The sequence below is a fragment of the Littorina saxatilis genome, linkage group LG14 (assembly GCF_037325665.1).
Source record: "Littorina saxatilis isolate snail1 linkage group LG14, US_GU_Lsax_2.0, whole genome shotgun sequence".
Taxonomy (NCBI): domain Eukaryota; kingdom Metazoa; phylum Mollusca; class Gastropoda; order Littorinimorpha; family Littorinidae; genus Littorina; species Littorina saxatilis.
In genome coordinates, this window is record NC_090258.1 from 18,490,303 (window position 1) to 18,507,145 (window position 16,843).

General features: G+C 42.2%; 1 protein-coding gene across 1 annotated transcript; it reads right to left on the minus strand.

Annotated features, from left to right (window-relative positions):
* Positions 1-1,564: 1,564 nt before the first annotated feature.
* On the minus strand, positions 1,565-16,604 carry LOC138947281 (alpha-L-fucosidase-like). Its single transcript, XM_070318725.1, has 9 exons — positions 16,427-16,604; positions 13,510-13,743; positions 10,147-10,253; positions 9,396-9,526; positions 7,887-8,020; positions 6,631-6,728; positions 6,109-6,241; positions 4,306-4,476; positions 1,565-2,777 (listed from the first exon to the last, which is right to left on the minus strand). The coding sequence occupies exons 1-9, from the start codon at positions 16,528-16,530 to the stop codon at positions 2,468-2,470; spliced, it is 1,422 nt and encodes a 473-aa protein (XP_070174826.1). The 5' UTR covers positions 16,531-16,604; the 3' UTR covers positions 1,565-2,467.
* Positions 16,605-16,843: the final 239 nt, after the last annotated feature.

The following is a 16,843-nucleotide window of genomic DNA, read 5'->3' on the forward strand; positions in this document are numbered from 1 at the left end:
CTTACTGGGAGAATGCAAGTTTCCAGTACAAAGGACTTAACATTTCTTACATACTGCTTGACTAAAATCTTTACAAAAATTCTACACAAGAAACACTTAATTAACAAGGGTAAAAGGAGAAACAGAATCCGTTAGTCGCCTCTTACGACATGCTGGGGAGCATCGGGTCAATTCTTTCTCGTCCCAACCAATATGGGACTCCCCCTAATTAACCCGCGGGGGGTAGGAAAGACAGTGCCTCACGCATTTCTAAGTGACAATTAAAACCGGAGGTGCATTCCTCAACCAGTGGAAACAAATGACTAAGTATTTGCACCACAAAAGAAGCGCCCAAAAACTGAGCAAGCTATCCAGTGCATGCGTCTGGTTTCCCCCAGGGCTCCTCCCATTTTGGGCCGACGTTCAAGGCGGTCCTTCATTGAGCCCGAAGTCGACTTCCCGAAGACTTCGCGAAGTCTTTTTAACCAAAAACTCAGAGCTAAAGCGGTCGTGCGGCCAGCTTCGCGAAGTACACTGCGCGTTGTCGACTTGGCCCAGTAACTGACAAGGTAGATCATGTCGGTCCGTCTCTTGGCGGCCGCATGCCAGCTGTCTGTACTTACTTACTTACTTTACTTGTAGTTTACCCAGTTGCGGAGCATAGGTCATAGACGACGTTTCTCCATCGTACTCTGCTCTGGGCTGTTCTTTCCGCTTCTGTCCAGGAAGGAATGGGCCTTTAACATCGCATGAACGGGTCAATATTAAACGTACAGTTTTTGTGCGATTCGTTCTGTTGCAGATGGAAAAGGTATGCGACAAATCCAGCTGATCCTTTAATTTACATCGCTACAAATGCTTCAGATGACATTTTTCATGAGCTTTTATAAACTAATTTTACCTTTTGAACAAAATGTCCGGAGCTGCGAACTGCAGTTTGTTTGGCACATCTAAGTCATCTGTAAATGAATCTCCTGTGATCTTGTAATGTTTGTCCCGTGAAATTGTGGATGACAATACAATTACAGCATTGCAACAACTCCAGTGTGATTTCCTCTCTTGTTGTTGGCCTGTAAAAGTCTGTATGCTTAAATAATTTTCCAAGCTGCGTGTGTGTGCACTTCTGTATGTATGTGAGGATTATTTAGAAATAGAAATTCTCTTTAGATGGGCTTGGATTTGTACTTTTCTCTGCTCTTATAATTCTCTTTAGTGATCGACAAGAAGAAGAAGATTCTCTTGAGATGGGCTGGGCTTCTTACTTTTCTCTGCTCTTATGCTTCTTCTATTTGTCAAAGAATTGAACATATTATTTGCAAACTTTTACCTCGGAAGAAGAATCACAAAGGAAAACGCATATATAAAAACCGAATGTCTTTGCAAATTTGGGAACATTTTTTGCTGCTGGATTTGTAAAATATCTTCCGCCAGTTATGCCTCCTCTCTTCTTTTTTTTTTCTCTCCATCGCCTCCTCTCAACCACCACAATCAAACTCTTTTACATCCATATAATAATAATTGACTATGTCATGTTTTCATACAAAGTAGAACTTCTCAAACACACTGCCAAAAACAAATTTGCCTGGATAGTCCTTAGCACATTTATTGCACTAAACTACACATCCTTTTGACAACAATTCACACAATGTTATTATTTCTGCCATAAACTCATGCAATGGATCTACAAACAGAGTATGGTATGGTACGGATTGATTTTTTTCAGGTGCCAAAAAATAATCCAACTCGCAAAGGAAATTTGACTGAAAAGAGTGTATAACTATAACTAAGTTATGTGCTAAAACTCCAAATTTGGGGTATAAAAACGATACAAAAAATAATTTAAAAAATAATAGGTAGGGTGTCCTCATCTATTCATTTCCAAAACTGTAGATATAAAAAAAATATTACACACATTTCAGACATTTTAAGGTGATATATACAATTCAGTTATTTGAACAAAAATCAATCAGTCATTCATTCAATCCAAAATGCCAAAATAAATGACATGAATTTATAGATATGGACAGAAACAACCATAAGACAGAACAAGCTGTAGCAGATGGTCATATAAACTTTTCACAATGCTTGCATGTTATTCTTCATGTATAAATATGTATACTCTTTTGAAAAGAAATACAACTGTATCTTCACACAAAAATATACAAATGAAAGTCTGAGAAAAAGCAAGATGGTTATAAGTCATTCACACTGACAGTTCGAGGAATGTCCATATATGTTCACCAACACTAAGAAACTAACGGTTTTTGCGAATTACCTTTCATTCAGTCACATCAAAAAAGATGTCAAAATAATAACAAAAATACACTTGCAGATAAAACCAGCACAATACTCTTCTATGACAAAAAATATTAAAAAAAATTGAAATGAGCATCCAAAAGATGCATCCATCAGACAGATTCACATTAAAAAAAAGATTTCAATCACTTCATTTCACAAGCAAAATATTCAGTTCTAGCAAGTTGTGGTTCTAGCCGTTCATCTTTTGCAGTAGATCTTGAACCCGCGGTGCAACAGTGGCCTGGTTGGAAAGCCCTTCCAGTTTCAGCACCCATCCCCACTGGCCTGGCATTTGATCGAACGTAATGGTGGGAATGTTGATGACCATACCGCCCCCGCTGCCTTTCTGGAAGGTGAAGGGCGTGCCCTTGTAGCCAATCAGAGTGACCTTGGTTTCTGTCGAAGGCTGCGGAGCACCCAGCTTTAAAACATTCCCTTCCGGCCACTGGAGAAGAATGGCATAGACAACGTTGCCTTCTGCGCTCTTCTTGGCTGTATACCTGTAAAAAAAACGTGGAAAAATATCGTGTTTACTTCATTTACATCAAAGGGCAGCATTTTTGCTTGTGTGTTGTCATTTACACAAAGTATCGCGGATCCCATTAATCAGAATTGCTAACTCCCTAACACTGATCAGTCCGCTTCATTAGTTCTTCGTCAAAAGAATCTAGTCATCGTGACACACATCCTGACTGTTACTGTCACTGTCCTTCATCATCTGAAATCCGCTGTCATCCACAGCAATGAAATGCACTGTCCTACAACCACAGCATGAGGTTTACCGTCAACCTCAACCTAACGTTCGCTGTCACATGCACAGCCTAACGTTCACTGTATTGCTGGTTGTTCACAAAACGTCTTCACAACACCGATCCGTCCACTCTTTGCAGAGTCTCTCGTAACGAATCCTTCCTCCCTCCTGGAGACCACTCACGTCACTCCTTTACGTCATATTCTTAATTACGCTTAACCAGAAACAGCATCATTGCCCATGCAATAGAACAAAATCCACGTGGACAGAGTATCTAGAAGCCTGGATGCGACACCAAGAAACACCTCAAAACTGTCCTAAAATGGTAGGAATACCTCGCGCTGCAAAAAGACGGTCACAAAGTATAGACATTTGTTCACTCGCATTTGCCTTGGACCGAAGGCATGAAGGGGAGGGTGAAGGGGTGGGGGTCAACATTTTCCAGTCACGTAGAAAACTTCATGAAGTACATGCAAGCTTTTTCATCCCTGACTCTGTTTTTTGTATGGCACAGCTCTTGGCAAATCTGAGTTATTATCTCCCTCCCCCATGTACCCACATTTTCACCAGCTCCCCTCTTGTAACCCTCGTTCGCATCACTTTCTCTTTACAGTATGGGTTGCGCCAACAATGAGATTGGGCTCACTGCTCACATCAGATCTCAATAGTCAATTGTTGAATCTTTTACATCTGTGTGCAGCCCAAGTGGGTATAACTTTTCACATTTTTTTTAATAATCCTGGTTACCTTTTGATGAGTTATTGTTCTGGAAAGTCAAAAGAGGCCTTACTTTCCAACCCTGAATCACAACTTTATACTCTCTCTCTCTCTGTCTCTCTGTCTCTCTCTGTCTCTCTCTCTCTCTCTCTCTCTCTCTCTCTCTCTCTCTCACGCACAGGAGGCCCAGCAACAGGGAACGAACAGTGCTCAGGGACCACTTTACCTGGAGTGTTTTTGCACGTGCGGGCCCGGGTTTCGTCATGTCCAATCCTCTATCATTGTGTATGTAAAAATGAAATCGCCAATAAAACTGGCCACAGTCCGATTTCAGGTTTAACTTTGGTATCGACATGGTCACCAGACCTTAACACACATGTCAGTGTAAAAGTTATTGTTCCAACTAATTGATAACAATGCTAATCTGGAGCGATCTGAAGTCCGACTGACCGGTCCGTGGTCTCTCACGTCTCTGTCTCGCACCCCAACCCCCCCTCCCCCTCACCTGGCCTGCCTTGGGTCAAATCTAATTTTGTTCTCACATCTTATGAAAGACTCACCAGACGCCTGCTGTAGTGGTGTCGTTCTGGAAGGTCCAAGGCTTGGTTCCGTAGATGGCTTCTCCATTCATAGCCAACCATTGTCCCATCTGACGAAGACGCTCCTCATATATGGGAGCAATTTCACCGTACTTTGTGGGTCCCACGTTCACCAGCAGGTTACCGCCACAGCTGTGGGAAGAAAGAGAACAATACAATTGTATAAAACATTTAAAGCGGTATTGTGCAGAGTGTTAATTAACAGCAAGCATAAATGATGTGATGGACTTGGAAACCATAACAAGTATTTTCAAATACTCAGATCTGAAGAAGTATAAACGTGTGTGTGTGTGTGTGTGTGTGTGTGTGTGGGTGTGTGTGTGTGTGTGTGCGTGCATGCGTGATTGTTGCTGCCGCAATGCTTGTTGCTTTTTGTCGGTCGGGCGCCTGTGCCGCCTTGCACGCTTTTCCAGGGTAAAATGTGTTTTGCGTAGTCATGCGCGAGTTCGCGCGAGATTCGGATATGCTCTAGAACGTCACTTGACACTTCGACTCGCAGTAAGACAGACCGGTCGGGTAGTGTTGTGGCACTGTTTCGGACTTGAGAGGTATGAACAGCTTTCTATTGTTTGTTATTGCAACGTAACATGATTATGTTTTAATGTACCAAGGCGTGTTATTCTGTAAGCCTATTATTGAGGTAAAAGGAACGATATGGAGTTGTAACTTCTGCTGCGGAAATGTGCGTGGTAGAATGAGAGCTATTTTTGGTCTTGACCTTGACCTGTTGTGTTTTTATCGTCTCGAGTTCATGCGTAATTTGAACGTTGAATTGTTGCCTCGCCCCAGTGTGTATCGTTGTCTCGCTCCAATGTGTTCTCGCACCACTGGTTTGTTTAACCTAGATTGTATTCGTTGATGTATAGTTATTAGCATATATTTTGTGTTCTTCAGGAACCTGTGTGGGCAATTCCCATGCCTTTTCGTTGCTCGCTGCCATCACTAGGAGAAGACGAGGTATGCACATATGCATTGTGAATATTGTGTTTGTAAGAAAGTGTGTATGACAACCTATGGCGAAATGTGCAATTGTTGTAAACTAAGAACAAATTGTGACCAGATTGAGCGTTGCCATTTTATTCAACTTCGTGATAATAATGTCATTAATGCAGTGTTAAACTTGTGATAAAGTAAGAGCATAATGAAAAGGTGATAGATGCTATTAATATGATAACTGTACATCACTTTTTAGCACTAGTTTTTATGCTCTTAATCATGACTGTTATTTTTGCTTTATTGCAGTCTTTTACGGCCCTGTATGACTCGAAAATAAAGAAGTTTTACCATACATCCGTCTTGCGTCTGTGAGAGGCAGCGATAGTGATTGCGTGTGCGCGCGTGTGTGTGTGCTCGTGTGTGCGTGTGTGCATGCCTGCATGTGTGCATGCATGCATGTGTACATGCATGCATGCGTACGAGCCTGCATGTGTGTGTCTGTGTGAAGCTACACCTGTGAGCAGCATTACACAAAACTCGCAGTGGAATTGGCATACTTGCTAAAACTCATGATATTCTTGCAACTGAAAAGTTGGTCATTGGTGCAGTTGAACAAGGGAATAGCAGTAATCCAACGAAATAGAGTTTCATAAAGATTTTTTTAGTTGGCTGATTCTGCTTCTTCGCTTGGGCAGTAGCCCAACTACAGTGCTAACCTTCACCAGAAATTCGTTCGTACAACCACACTGGCCCGGCGAGTAACGACAGTCCGGTGACTGTCAGTGTGACCCCCAGAAGTCCCTGAATCCGGCTCCAGCATTTACTGACCTGACAGTGCGAGCTAGTTGCTCAATGAGTTCATCCATTGTGTGGATGTCTTGCAGTTTGGTGTTACGCCTGAATCCCCACGAGTACTTGTCTACCGTCATGCAGTTCTCCCATTTGTGTGGCAGTAGTGTTCCTGAAGGAGTGACAAGGAAAGCATATGAAATACATTATAGCTGTTTGAAATGCTCAAGTAAAGCTCTCTCTCTCTCTCTCTCTCTCTCTCTCTCTCTCTCTCTCTCTCTCTCTCTCTCTCTCTCTCTCTCTCTCTCTCTCTCACTCACTCACTCACTCACTCACTCACTCACTCTCTCTCTCTCTCTCTCACTCACTCACTCTCACTCACTCACTCACTCACTCACACACTCACACACTCACACAAACCAAAGATTCTGCACACAAAACCTTGATGTGGTTACTTTGCTTCAATTCTTTAAATCTTGAAAGGGATGGCGTTGCTTCCAATGTTATGGAACACACAAGGTTAAACCACAACCTTGCACTTCTGCAAGAAATCAGACTAACCTGGATCAAAATGGTCTTCACAGTTCCAGAAGCCGCCATGTTTACATCTTGTGTTGTTGCCCCACCGATCATTGACCACCACGGTATCCTTGACTGGGCTAAAAAGAGATGTCCATAATTAACATAACACCCTCTTACTCTTATTCTAAAGTTTTCTCTTCAGTAGTAGAGCGATGTTGATTTTATGCTGCTAATCATGTATTTAGTGAAATCTGCGATACAAGATCATAACTGTATTAACAGACAAGAACAACTGAACAAAATACAAGTTGTTTCTCAGGCTTGACTGAATGATTATAAATGTTTCAACAGTTCTTCCCTTTCTGATTGGGGACCCGGTAGCTCAGTTGGTAGAGCACTGGACTTGTGGTCGGAAGTTCGCAGGTTCGAATTCGGGCTGGGACGGACACGGGTCAACTTTATGTGCAGACCCAGAGACGGAAGCCATGTCCCACCCCCGTGTCACCACAATGGCACGTAAAAGATCTTGGTCATTCTGCCATAAGTGCATAAGTCCTTTCTCTTTCTGAGAGCCACTCCCTCTCAGGGCTTCATTTTCCAAGAGTATGTTTTTAAACAGCTCAATTTAGAGGCTTAAAAATCCCAAAAAACGTATACAGGTCTCCCAATTCCTGTTGTTTCACCTTCATTCCCTCATCAGGTAAAGCACGCTTTGAACTGCTGTCATCAGATCATTGCCACATTTTGAGTCTTATGCCAGGGAAGTAATACTGTACTGACTATAGATGGTCGTTCTCAATGGACAATGTTTGAAAATAACTCTATCTGGGTTTTTATGGGTTGTGGAAGCATTGTTCACCTTGGAAATACTGGGGCAAACAAATTGGCGTAACATGAAAGTCGAGTGACATTCCTTTCAAAATTAGCTCCGATATGTGTTTTCTGCACAGTCCTCTCCACAGTACAATCTTTCATTAAAAAATACCCACATCCTACCTGACTATCCTATGCCGATGTGATTGCTCGCCTATGCAGACACATTTGGAGACACGCTGCTCGCTAGTATTTGACAGAGACAAGTGCAACATTGATCCGACGGTGCAAAAAAACACAGATAGGAGCTAAAGTTACATAACATCGTTTGCCATAATATTTCAAAGGGGTGAGCAACTCATACGCAACCCATGAATACATTTATTTCTGAAATTTAAAAACATCGAAATTGCTTTTCCAAATGTCCTGAGCAGATCATTTGTAAAGAATACTGAATTTCTGATACCAGCATGTTTATATACCTCTCATTGTAGAGCCAAGCCAGGAAGTTCTTGGACATGAAGTAGTCGTCAGAGGCCATCCAGTCTCCGTCAGACCAGACAATGTCAGGCTTATACTGCGTCACAAGCTCATACAGCTCTGGCATGGTTTTGCTCTGCAAAAAACAATAATAATTATATACAGACATGGGAACAAGCTAACATAAAAGTGCTGGAAAGGTAAGACAGTTTGTTTGTTTGTTTGTTTGTTTGTTTGCTTAACGCCCAGCCGACCACGAAGGGCCATATCAGGGCGGTGCTGCTTTGACATTTAACGTGCACCACACACAAGACAGAAGTCGCAGCACAGGCTTCATGTCTCACCCAGTCACATTATTCTGACACAGGACCAACCAGTACTAACCCCATAATGCCAGACGCCAGGCGGAGCAGCCACTAGATTGCCAATTTTAAAGTCTTAGGTATGACCCGGCCGGGGTTCGAACCCACGACCTCCCGATCACGGGGCGGACGCCTTACCACTAGGCCAACCGTGCCGGTCAGGTAAGACAGTCTATAGTTCAATCCAAATATAAGTTTGATTGAAACAGGTGCATCATGAAATGAAAAGCTGTACTTACTAAAGGTTACAGTATACTTGCTACAATTAATCTATTACTATAGCCAATCCTTGTCACTTATCACATATCTATTACCCAGTACGTACCAAATTGTAGTATCTTAAATGACCATGCTTATGCTGGCCATTTTGATTCACACTCGAAATAACAATGAATCACAAGACAGGACTCAACCAGCTTAATTCTTGCATGTGAAACTGGCCAAGCGTAACAAGTACAATCGATTACATTTTCTTACATAAAGACTAGCACAACGTTTGGACATAAACTACAGTTACTCAAGATATGCTGGTCAACCATTCAAGAAAATGGAAACGCAATGCAACATTTTTTTACTTTAGTCTGCAAACATCCAACTGGAGAAATGTAGCTAAATTTGTGCATACACTTCCTGAGAGATTTTACCATTACATGTATTTGTCTATGCATGCATATAGCCCAAGAGAAAGGAGCAAAATGCATGAGGTGAAACATTTGTTTTCGTGCCCGGTCACTGTTCGCACATCAACTGCTTGCACCTCTTTCTCCTGTCAAAGCTCGAGCTTGACATATCCACACTCTCTATTTCATATGCAAGTATAACCGAGTGTCCGAAGCATGAGAATCACCTTTCGAGGCAGAGCCCGTCAAACACGACTAAGATTTCAGAGGAACATGTAAATCGCTGTATAAAAACTGCTATGGGAACGCAAAGATTCGCAAGCGCATACCAGCTGACAACAGTAGCCAGACCTAATCACAAACAGCTACTCCACATCTCACGGGTGTGTTGACTACCGACGTACCAAAAAACGTCGAGCTACTATAAATAGCTCAGGTCAGGGCAGGGAGACAACTCCGTCAATGCAGAGCAGCTACCTGTGACTGGGGGGACTATAGCATTACCCTGTCACACAAGCACTGATCTAACCTTGACAAAATCCTGCGTTTTAAAACCATTGGCTTGATCCTGGAGGAACAGGGGATGGTACCACTCAAAGAGAGAGTGGTAGACGCCAAAGTGAAGCTTGGTCTTCTTGCGGATTGCAGTCGCGAGGTCACCTGAAAAAAAGCAGACACATTTTAATTTTGTATTTACTTTTCAGTCCCCTTACAGTTAAACTGTCCTGTTCCTGGTGTAGGCAGCCCTGAAAGTAAAAAAAATGGTGCACTAGCTATCCTTTGGCTAGTGATTCTGAAAATGTACTAGCCAGAGAGCAAACTTTACTAGCCAAACCAACAATTTGTTTCAGCAACTTGACTCGCATTTGGCGAGTAGATGGACATTTCTACTCGCCAGTTACACGTTTCTACTCGCCATGGCAAGTGAAATACTCGCCACTTTCAGGGCTGGTAGGAATGGAGGTCAGGGAGGACTCACTTTTTATCTCTCTCCCTCCCTCTTTAGGGAGTGGGCTACATTTAAAAACAAAAAATCAAACACCGATTATTCTGTTACCCTTGATAAACTAAGGTTTTTTTACTGTCAATGACACTCTCTCTCTCTCTTTCTTTCTCTCTGATTCCTATCACCACTTTATTTTAACAGTCTGCTTGCTTTTGTTGTGGTATTGATATCCTTATTTGAAAAAGTCATCATCATTAAAAACGACAACACAAACAAGAAGTACATAATACCAAAGGCTACGTAGCTATCCTGACAGTGACAACCAAATACTTACCGACAAGATCCCTGTTAGGGCCAACGTCCATTGCGTTCCAATTAAAAGAGTACTTGGATGGCCAGTTTGTGAAACCCTCATGGTGTTTTGTCACCAACACAATGTAGCTGCAAAACCAAAGCACAAAGATAAATATAAAATATATCACTAAATGATACTGTGTGCACAAGAGTGTATATGCCCATGTGTGTCATATCAAAACAGTGGAGGCGAATTCAGTATTAGAGCTCACAGTCCTGTGTTATAGCTGCCTTGTTTTGTTTAGCGTGTGCTGACAAAACAAGCCCCTGCATGGCTCGAGTCTCAGTAAAAACTCTTGGAGAAGTCTGCAAAGCGAAGACCAGAGCTTTTTTGCTATGTATGTGGGGGTTTTGCAGACGACATTTTGAAGCATACGCGTTGCCATGACTGCATCAAAATGTTGTATTAAAAACTTCGATAAAGTATCTCAGTTGCACATTTTAGCAAGGTCAATCATTATGCTAATTTAAAATCGCTTCAATCACTTATTGATTAAAACCAAAACTGTGAAATATAATCTGCTAACACTTTCTTTTATCTATCTAGAGAGTATTGCCAGGATGGTCACGTGCTTCCGTCTTAAATAAACGGGATTATGTATGGATGAACCGAGTTGCATTCACTCAGAAGTGGCCGTAACACAGGTTAATAGCAATCTGTTTAACAGAGCTCTGTAAAGCACACAATCTCCCCCCCCCCCTCCCCAGCCCCCCAAACAGATTAACAAAATAAAAGAAGATGATTTTAGAAACAGCAGCCGGAGAGAGGCCCGGGGGGGGGGGGGGGGGGGGATTAAAGATTGGAATTTAATTATAATTGGATAGATCCCCCGCACTGCCAAGAAAAGTGTACAGTGTTTCACCCACTTTCCCGAAAATATATGCATCTGTGTTAAAATTGTCAAAATGGAGTTCCAACTAATCATCAGTGATCAGACATAATTATGTAGATAGATGATCAATGTAGGCTATATTATATCTCTGTTATCATGCACTACTGACTCAACAACACAAATACTTGCTGAATATAATATCTCTATTTGAAAGCATATCCAAAGGAACCTTTTGTCTCTGTTGATAAATATCGAAGTTCATTGCATTATCTTTACTCTAGACTTGTATTCAGTTTCTCTGTCAGAGCAAAGTATCATCTGCTACAGACACCGACCCAGCAGTAAGAAAGCATAGGCTCTAGCTGAATACATTTTATTTTTTTCTCGTCAAAAGTAGAAAATACATTCATTCGTAAAGAAGAACTAGGGTTTAGATGAAAAGGTTAGTCAGTGTAATATCATATATATACCAATAGATTAAGGAAGATTTTTAAGAAAGTGCCGATTGTGTTTTTTGTGGTTAGGCCTATCTTTTATCGTGAGTTCCGACAGTAGCGGCTCGGTTACTGCGGACCAGCATAACTGATCGAGTTCACACAGAACTATTCTCAGCTGCACTCAACATTGAAAAAACCCTGTGTTAATTGTTTCATTTTGTAACACTACTTTGAAACTTCTGCTTCTTGTCATCATTATAATCATTGCAAGGGCTCCAGGAACTGAGAAATGTTAAACACACTTAAAACCACGTAAATGTTACAGGAAGGCGCCTATACCGCCTATGGTGCCACATATTTCCGAATTCCTGCGGCTCAGCAGCTAGCGGCCGCCGTGACCTTGCAGGGTGGAGCATCGAAATTTGCGCGGAATATTCAAAAAGCTTAAACCACACTCACTTTTTTTTCTTGAAAACAGCATAAATATTGTTTTAAGCGTAATAAGTTTAATCTGTATGTATGCTGGAGCCAGGAGGTGTAAATGCACTAACATGCATATTTTGTTGCTTGTAAGATGTAGTGTTCACTTACAAAACTTTGACAAGTTTGCCAGTTCGGTTGGCGGTGTAATGTGATTCTTATGTACCGGTTCAACATGTGGGAAACAGCAGTATTTAACTGATTTCTTCCGCATTGAATGTTTCTTTGTGCAATCAGTATAGAAGATTGCAGAGAGTGTATTCTGATGATTTAAAATATGTGTATTATTATTAAGCAGCCCTGATAGTACTGACTATGTCTCCTTCTACTAAACTGACTCAGTGTGTGACTTCTTAACTGTGCACATTTTCAGCCAGAAATTCATTTCTCTTCCTTGTCTTGCTTGCAAATTTGTTCTTTCCTGGCCGAACGATAACATAAACACCCCTGCCAAGGGTTGTGTTCTGCGATGTTTTAGAGCTCGGAAAGGCAGCAGAGGGCTTGTCATCAGCTTTCTCTAAATGGATTGCTTGAGGGCTAATAAGGAAGGGATACTGCTATATCAGTGGTGGTTGTTGACATCTTGTATATATACAGCTTGCTGAATCCTAATGCATGGGCCAAAGAAGGAAACTCGGCTCCACTGATTTGATATGTGTATATACATACATGCATACGTGTGTGAATTTCATGCTTGTTTAATTACACAAGGAAAAACAAAAAGGGAATTCAGCAGCAGCAGCAGAACCAAAAAACAAAAAACAAAAAACCCAGAAAAATAGAAATCAGGAAAATCATAAAACATAAACAAAGAGTAACACTTAACAAAGACGTCAAGAGAAAAGCCGAGCAGCAACATGATGAAAGACGTGAGAGTTAAAAATAATAGCTGAACAGCACAGAAATAAACATAGGGTTCTGAGTGCTGGATTTGTGATCCTTGGGTCAGAGATGGTATCAATACTGCACCCTGTGTCGCAGCCATGGCAGATAAAAGACCTTGAGCAGTCATCTTCTTCTGCGTTCGTGGGCTGAAACTCCCATGTACACTCGTGTTTTTTGCACGAGTGGAATTTTACGTGTACGACCGTTTTTTACCCCGCCATTTAGGCAGCCATACGCCGTTTTCGGAGGAAGCATGCTGGGTATTTTCGTGTTTCTATAACCCACCGAACTCTGACATGGATTACATGATCTTTTTCGTGCGCACTTGGTCTTGTGCTTGCGTGTACACATGGGGGGTGTTCGGACACCGAGGAGAGTCTGCACACAAAGTTGACTCTGAGAAATAAATCTCTCGCCGAACGTGGGGACGAACTCACGCTGACAGCGGCCAACTGGATACAAATCCAGCGGCGCGCTACCGACTGAGCTACATCCCCGCCCTTGAGCAGTCATTGTGCCAGAAGTGCAGGTGACAGGTTATACACCTAGACACACACACACCTGAGCAGCATGACTTTTGATGCAGCTGGATTTTCACTGAGAGGAAGAGACCCCAATTTTTTAGCGAAGGAATGTTATGTGAATAAAATGAAATAAAATTAAAATAAGAGAAAAAAAGAAAAGAAAAAAAACTGTGCAAAAACTTACTTTGCTCCAGAAGCATTGAAGATGTCAGCCCATTTGTTTGGATCGTAGAACTCTGCGGTAAACTGCGGGGCAAAATCAGCATAGGTGAAGTTTGGACGATAGTTCTCCTGCATGAAGAAAGACAGTGCCGGCAGCTGCTGTGTCTTCCAGTTGTACCAAAACCATTCACTGCCGTAAGACGGAACGGAGAACACTCCCCAGTGAATGAAGATGCCCACCTTTGACTCATCATACCTGTAGAAAAGACTATGAGTTAAACAATTTGTTTCTTCTTCGTTTCATACCTCATGTATACCTTGTGGTTAATTCCACTTCAATTTGATTTTGAAGTTAAATACGAAGGAATCTTTTATCTAAATGTTGTCTCTTTTGTCTGGTAGTTAGTTAAACATGCATTTAGTCTTTCTATTGTTGGAGAGCCATATGATTTCATAGTGGACAAGTTAAAAGAGCTTGTACGCAAATGCCCAGATACGAGATTTTGATCAGATTCTTCTTCTTCTTCTTCTGCGTTCGTGGGCTGAAACTCCCACGTACACTCGTGTGTTTTGCACGAGTGGAATTTTACGTGTATGACCGTTTTTTACCCCGCCATTTAGGCAGGCGCCATACGCCGTTTTCGGAGGAAGCATGCTGGGTATTTTCATGTTTCTATAACCCACCGAACTCTGACATGGATTACAGGATCTCTTGTGCTTGCGTGTACACACGGGGGTGTTCGGACACCGAGGAGAGTCTGCACACAAAGTTGACTCTGAGAAATAAATCTCTCGCCGAACGTGGGGACGAACTCACGCTGACAGCGGCCAACTGGATACAAATCCAGCGCGCTACCGACTGAGCTACATCCCCGCCCTGATCAGATTCAAATTGAGATATAATGTGAACAGTTGTGTGTTCCAGGGATACTAACAGGGATCATTCCAGAATAAAACCATTAAATTCATTAAACTTTGAGGAATGACTGGTTTATGTAGATGAAAAAGACTAAGTGGTCCTTAGGGAACTCTTCATTGTAACGATTGTGCTATACATAATAATGCAAAAATTAGACAAAAAGAGTAATTGGTTGCTGAATAAGAGACGTTTTAAAGTGTTGTATTTACGTGATGAATATTGTAACATGGAAACCAAATTCCAACTTTAAACCACCTACGCCTTCAATCCTTTGTGCATTTTTTTATCAGTTCTGCAGTATTTTTGTGTTCTACCCAACACATTCTAGTTATGAAAGGTAAGGACTTCAACTAATATTGGTAAAAAAATGACATTTGGAACAAAACTAAGGTGAATGTCGCAACACAGAAACGAAATGCTTGAACCACTTTCGGTTCCTGTGCGACAGACATGAATCTGCACTGTTTGGCCTTTCCTGCCGGCAAAACCCGTCTGACCCAAAATAACTACACAAAACACAATTCGTCAGAGTTTGCTGTATTTGTTGAAAGTTCCTGTTGCGTTCAGATTACCCATTTTAAGTACTTGATGAATGTCGAACATCGACGATCAGAGGATACGAAAACTTCTTGGCTGCTTTGTTCCGCTAAACTTCGCGCTTTGAGAGACTGTTTGCACTGAATATCCTTCCGACACTACATTGTCGCCATCCGCGGTGTGTAAGTTTGTGACAAAGCTTTGCAGGCTCGACAATTAAGTAAAAACCATCTTCAGTCGTAACGTAGGTCAGGAAACGACGCCATGAGTTTCAGCAAATGATATGATTCTGGTGTTTTCTGTGAATATTTGGCTGTGATTCAAAGGACTATTTTCTTGTTCGAACTTCCTGTGCGCCAAAGAGCTAAAAATAGCTGTGATGTGGCAAAGTCATGGAGCACATTGCTGTCCGATGTTCGCGCGTCGAGTCCGGATACGATGCGTTACAACATTCATAATTTTTTGTTCGAAGCCCGTAACTTCAAATTCAGCGTGAGTTTTTGCAAAGATGTGTTGCTACGTCCAATACTGAACTCCTGACTGTCGATTGCAGTTTGTTTGTTTGTTCGTTCATGGGCTGAAACTCCCACGGCTTTTACGTGTATGACCGTTTTTACCCCGCCATTTAGGCAGCCATACGCCGCTTTCGGAGGAAGCATGCTGGGTATTTTCGTGTTTCCATAACCCACCGAACTCTGACATGGATTACAGGATCTTTTTCGTGCGCACTTGGTCTTGTGCTTGCGTGTACACACGGGGGTGTTCGGACACCGAGGAGAGTCTGCACACAAAGTTGACTCTGAGAAATAAATCTCTCGCTGAACGTGGGGACGAACTCACGCTGACAGCGGCCAACTGGATACAAATCCAGCGCGCTACCGACTGAGCTACATCCCCGCCCCTGTCGATTGCAGTAATTTGTTGGTGTTTGCATGTTTGCATTTAGCCATGAGACTGAACATATTGTTGATCACGAAAGTCGTGTAACGCTTCGGCGATCCGGAAACGGCCGAACTTCGCAATTGAAAAGCACACAAAAACAACACCAACGTATAGAAACCATTTTTATTGACATACAACAATGCTTTAATGTCTCAGGAATAGATTCAGATGAAAAAAGTCTGGTTCTGGTTCTGGTATGGTACGTCGCAGGAACCAAGTTGACTATATATATATATATATGCGACGGGACTGGTGGGCGCAGCGGCCTAAAAAGAGGAGGAGGGAGGAGGGAGGAGGGAGGTTTCCTACGGCAGTAGAAAAGGCTTTTGCTGATGTGCAGTCGTGGTAGAAATAATTTTAATTTACTTTTTCATGATTTCAAATGTGTCACCCCTACTCACTCTCACTGGACCACCATTTCTGAGAATGACCCATATACCAAAAGAACAGAAATATTTATGAAAATTATACAATACTTAGTATAGATCTGACAATCATGCATCCGTTACACAAGTTTCAACACATATTTCAAACATGTTACCAGGCAGGTAGAGGTCTTGAATCAAGAGATTCCCAGTCCGGGGTGTAATGAACCGCTTGACATGCTCCCAGCAGCAGCAGGAGCGAAATAATCCGTCTTAACATGACTGCATTTGTTGCAAACTACCGTCTTTTCCTTCTCGCGACCGGACAATGTTTGATCATGTGACTCCAGTCATGTGGGGAAATTCTTCGTCAGGGGACGTTATTCTCTGTACAAAACGACATCTTGCCGCGCACGAGTACGCTCCCCTAGACATCAAGATCAAGAAGATCAAGAAGACCAAGTGCACAAAAACTTGGGCACAAGTTGAACGTCAACAGCGCAAGGGGGGGGGGGGGGGAGGGAGGAGGGGGAGGGGGAGGGGGGGGATGAGAGAGGAAACTGATGCAATTCTTCATAAAATTCTATTTGTGT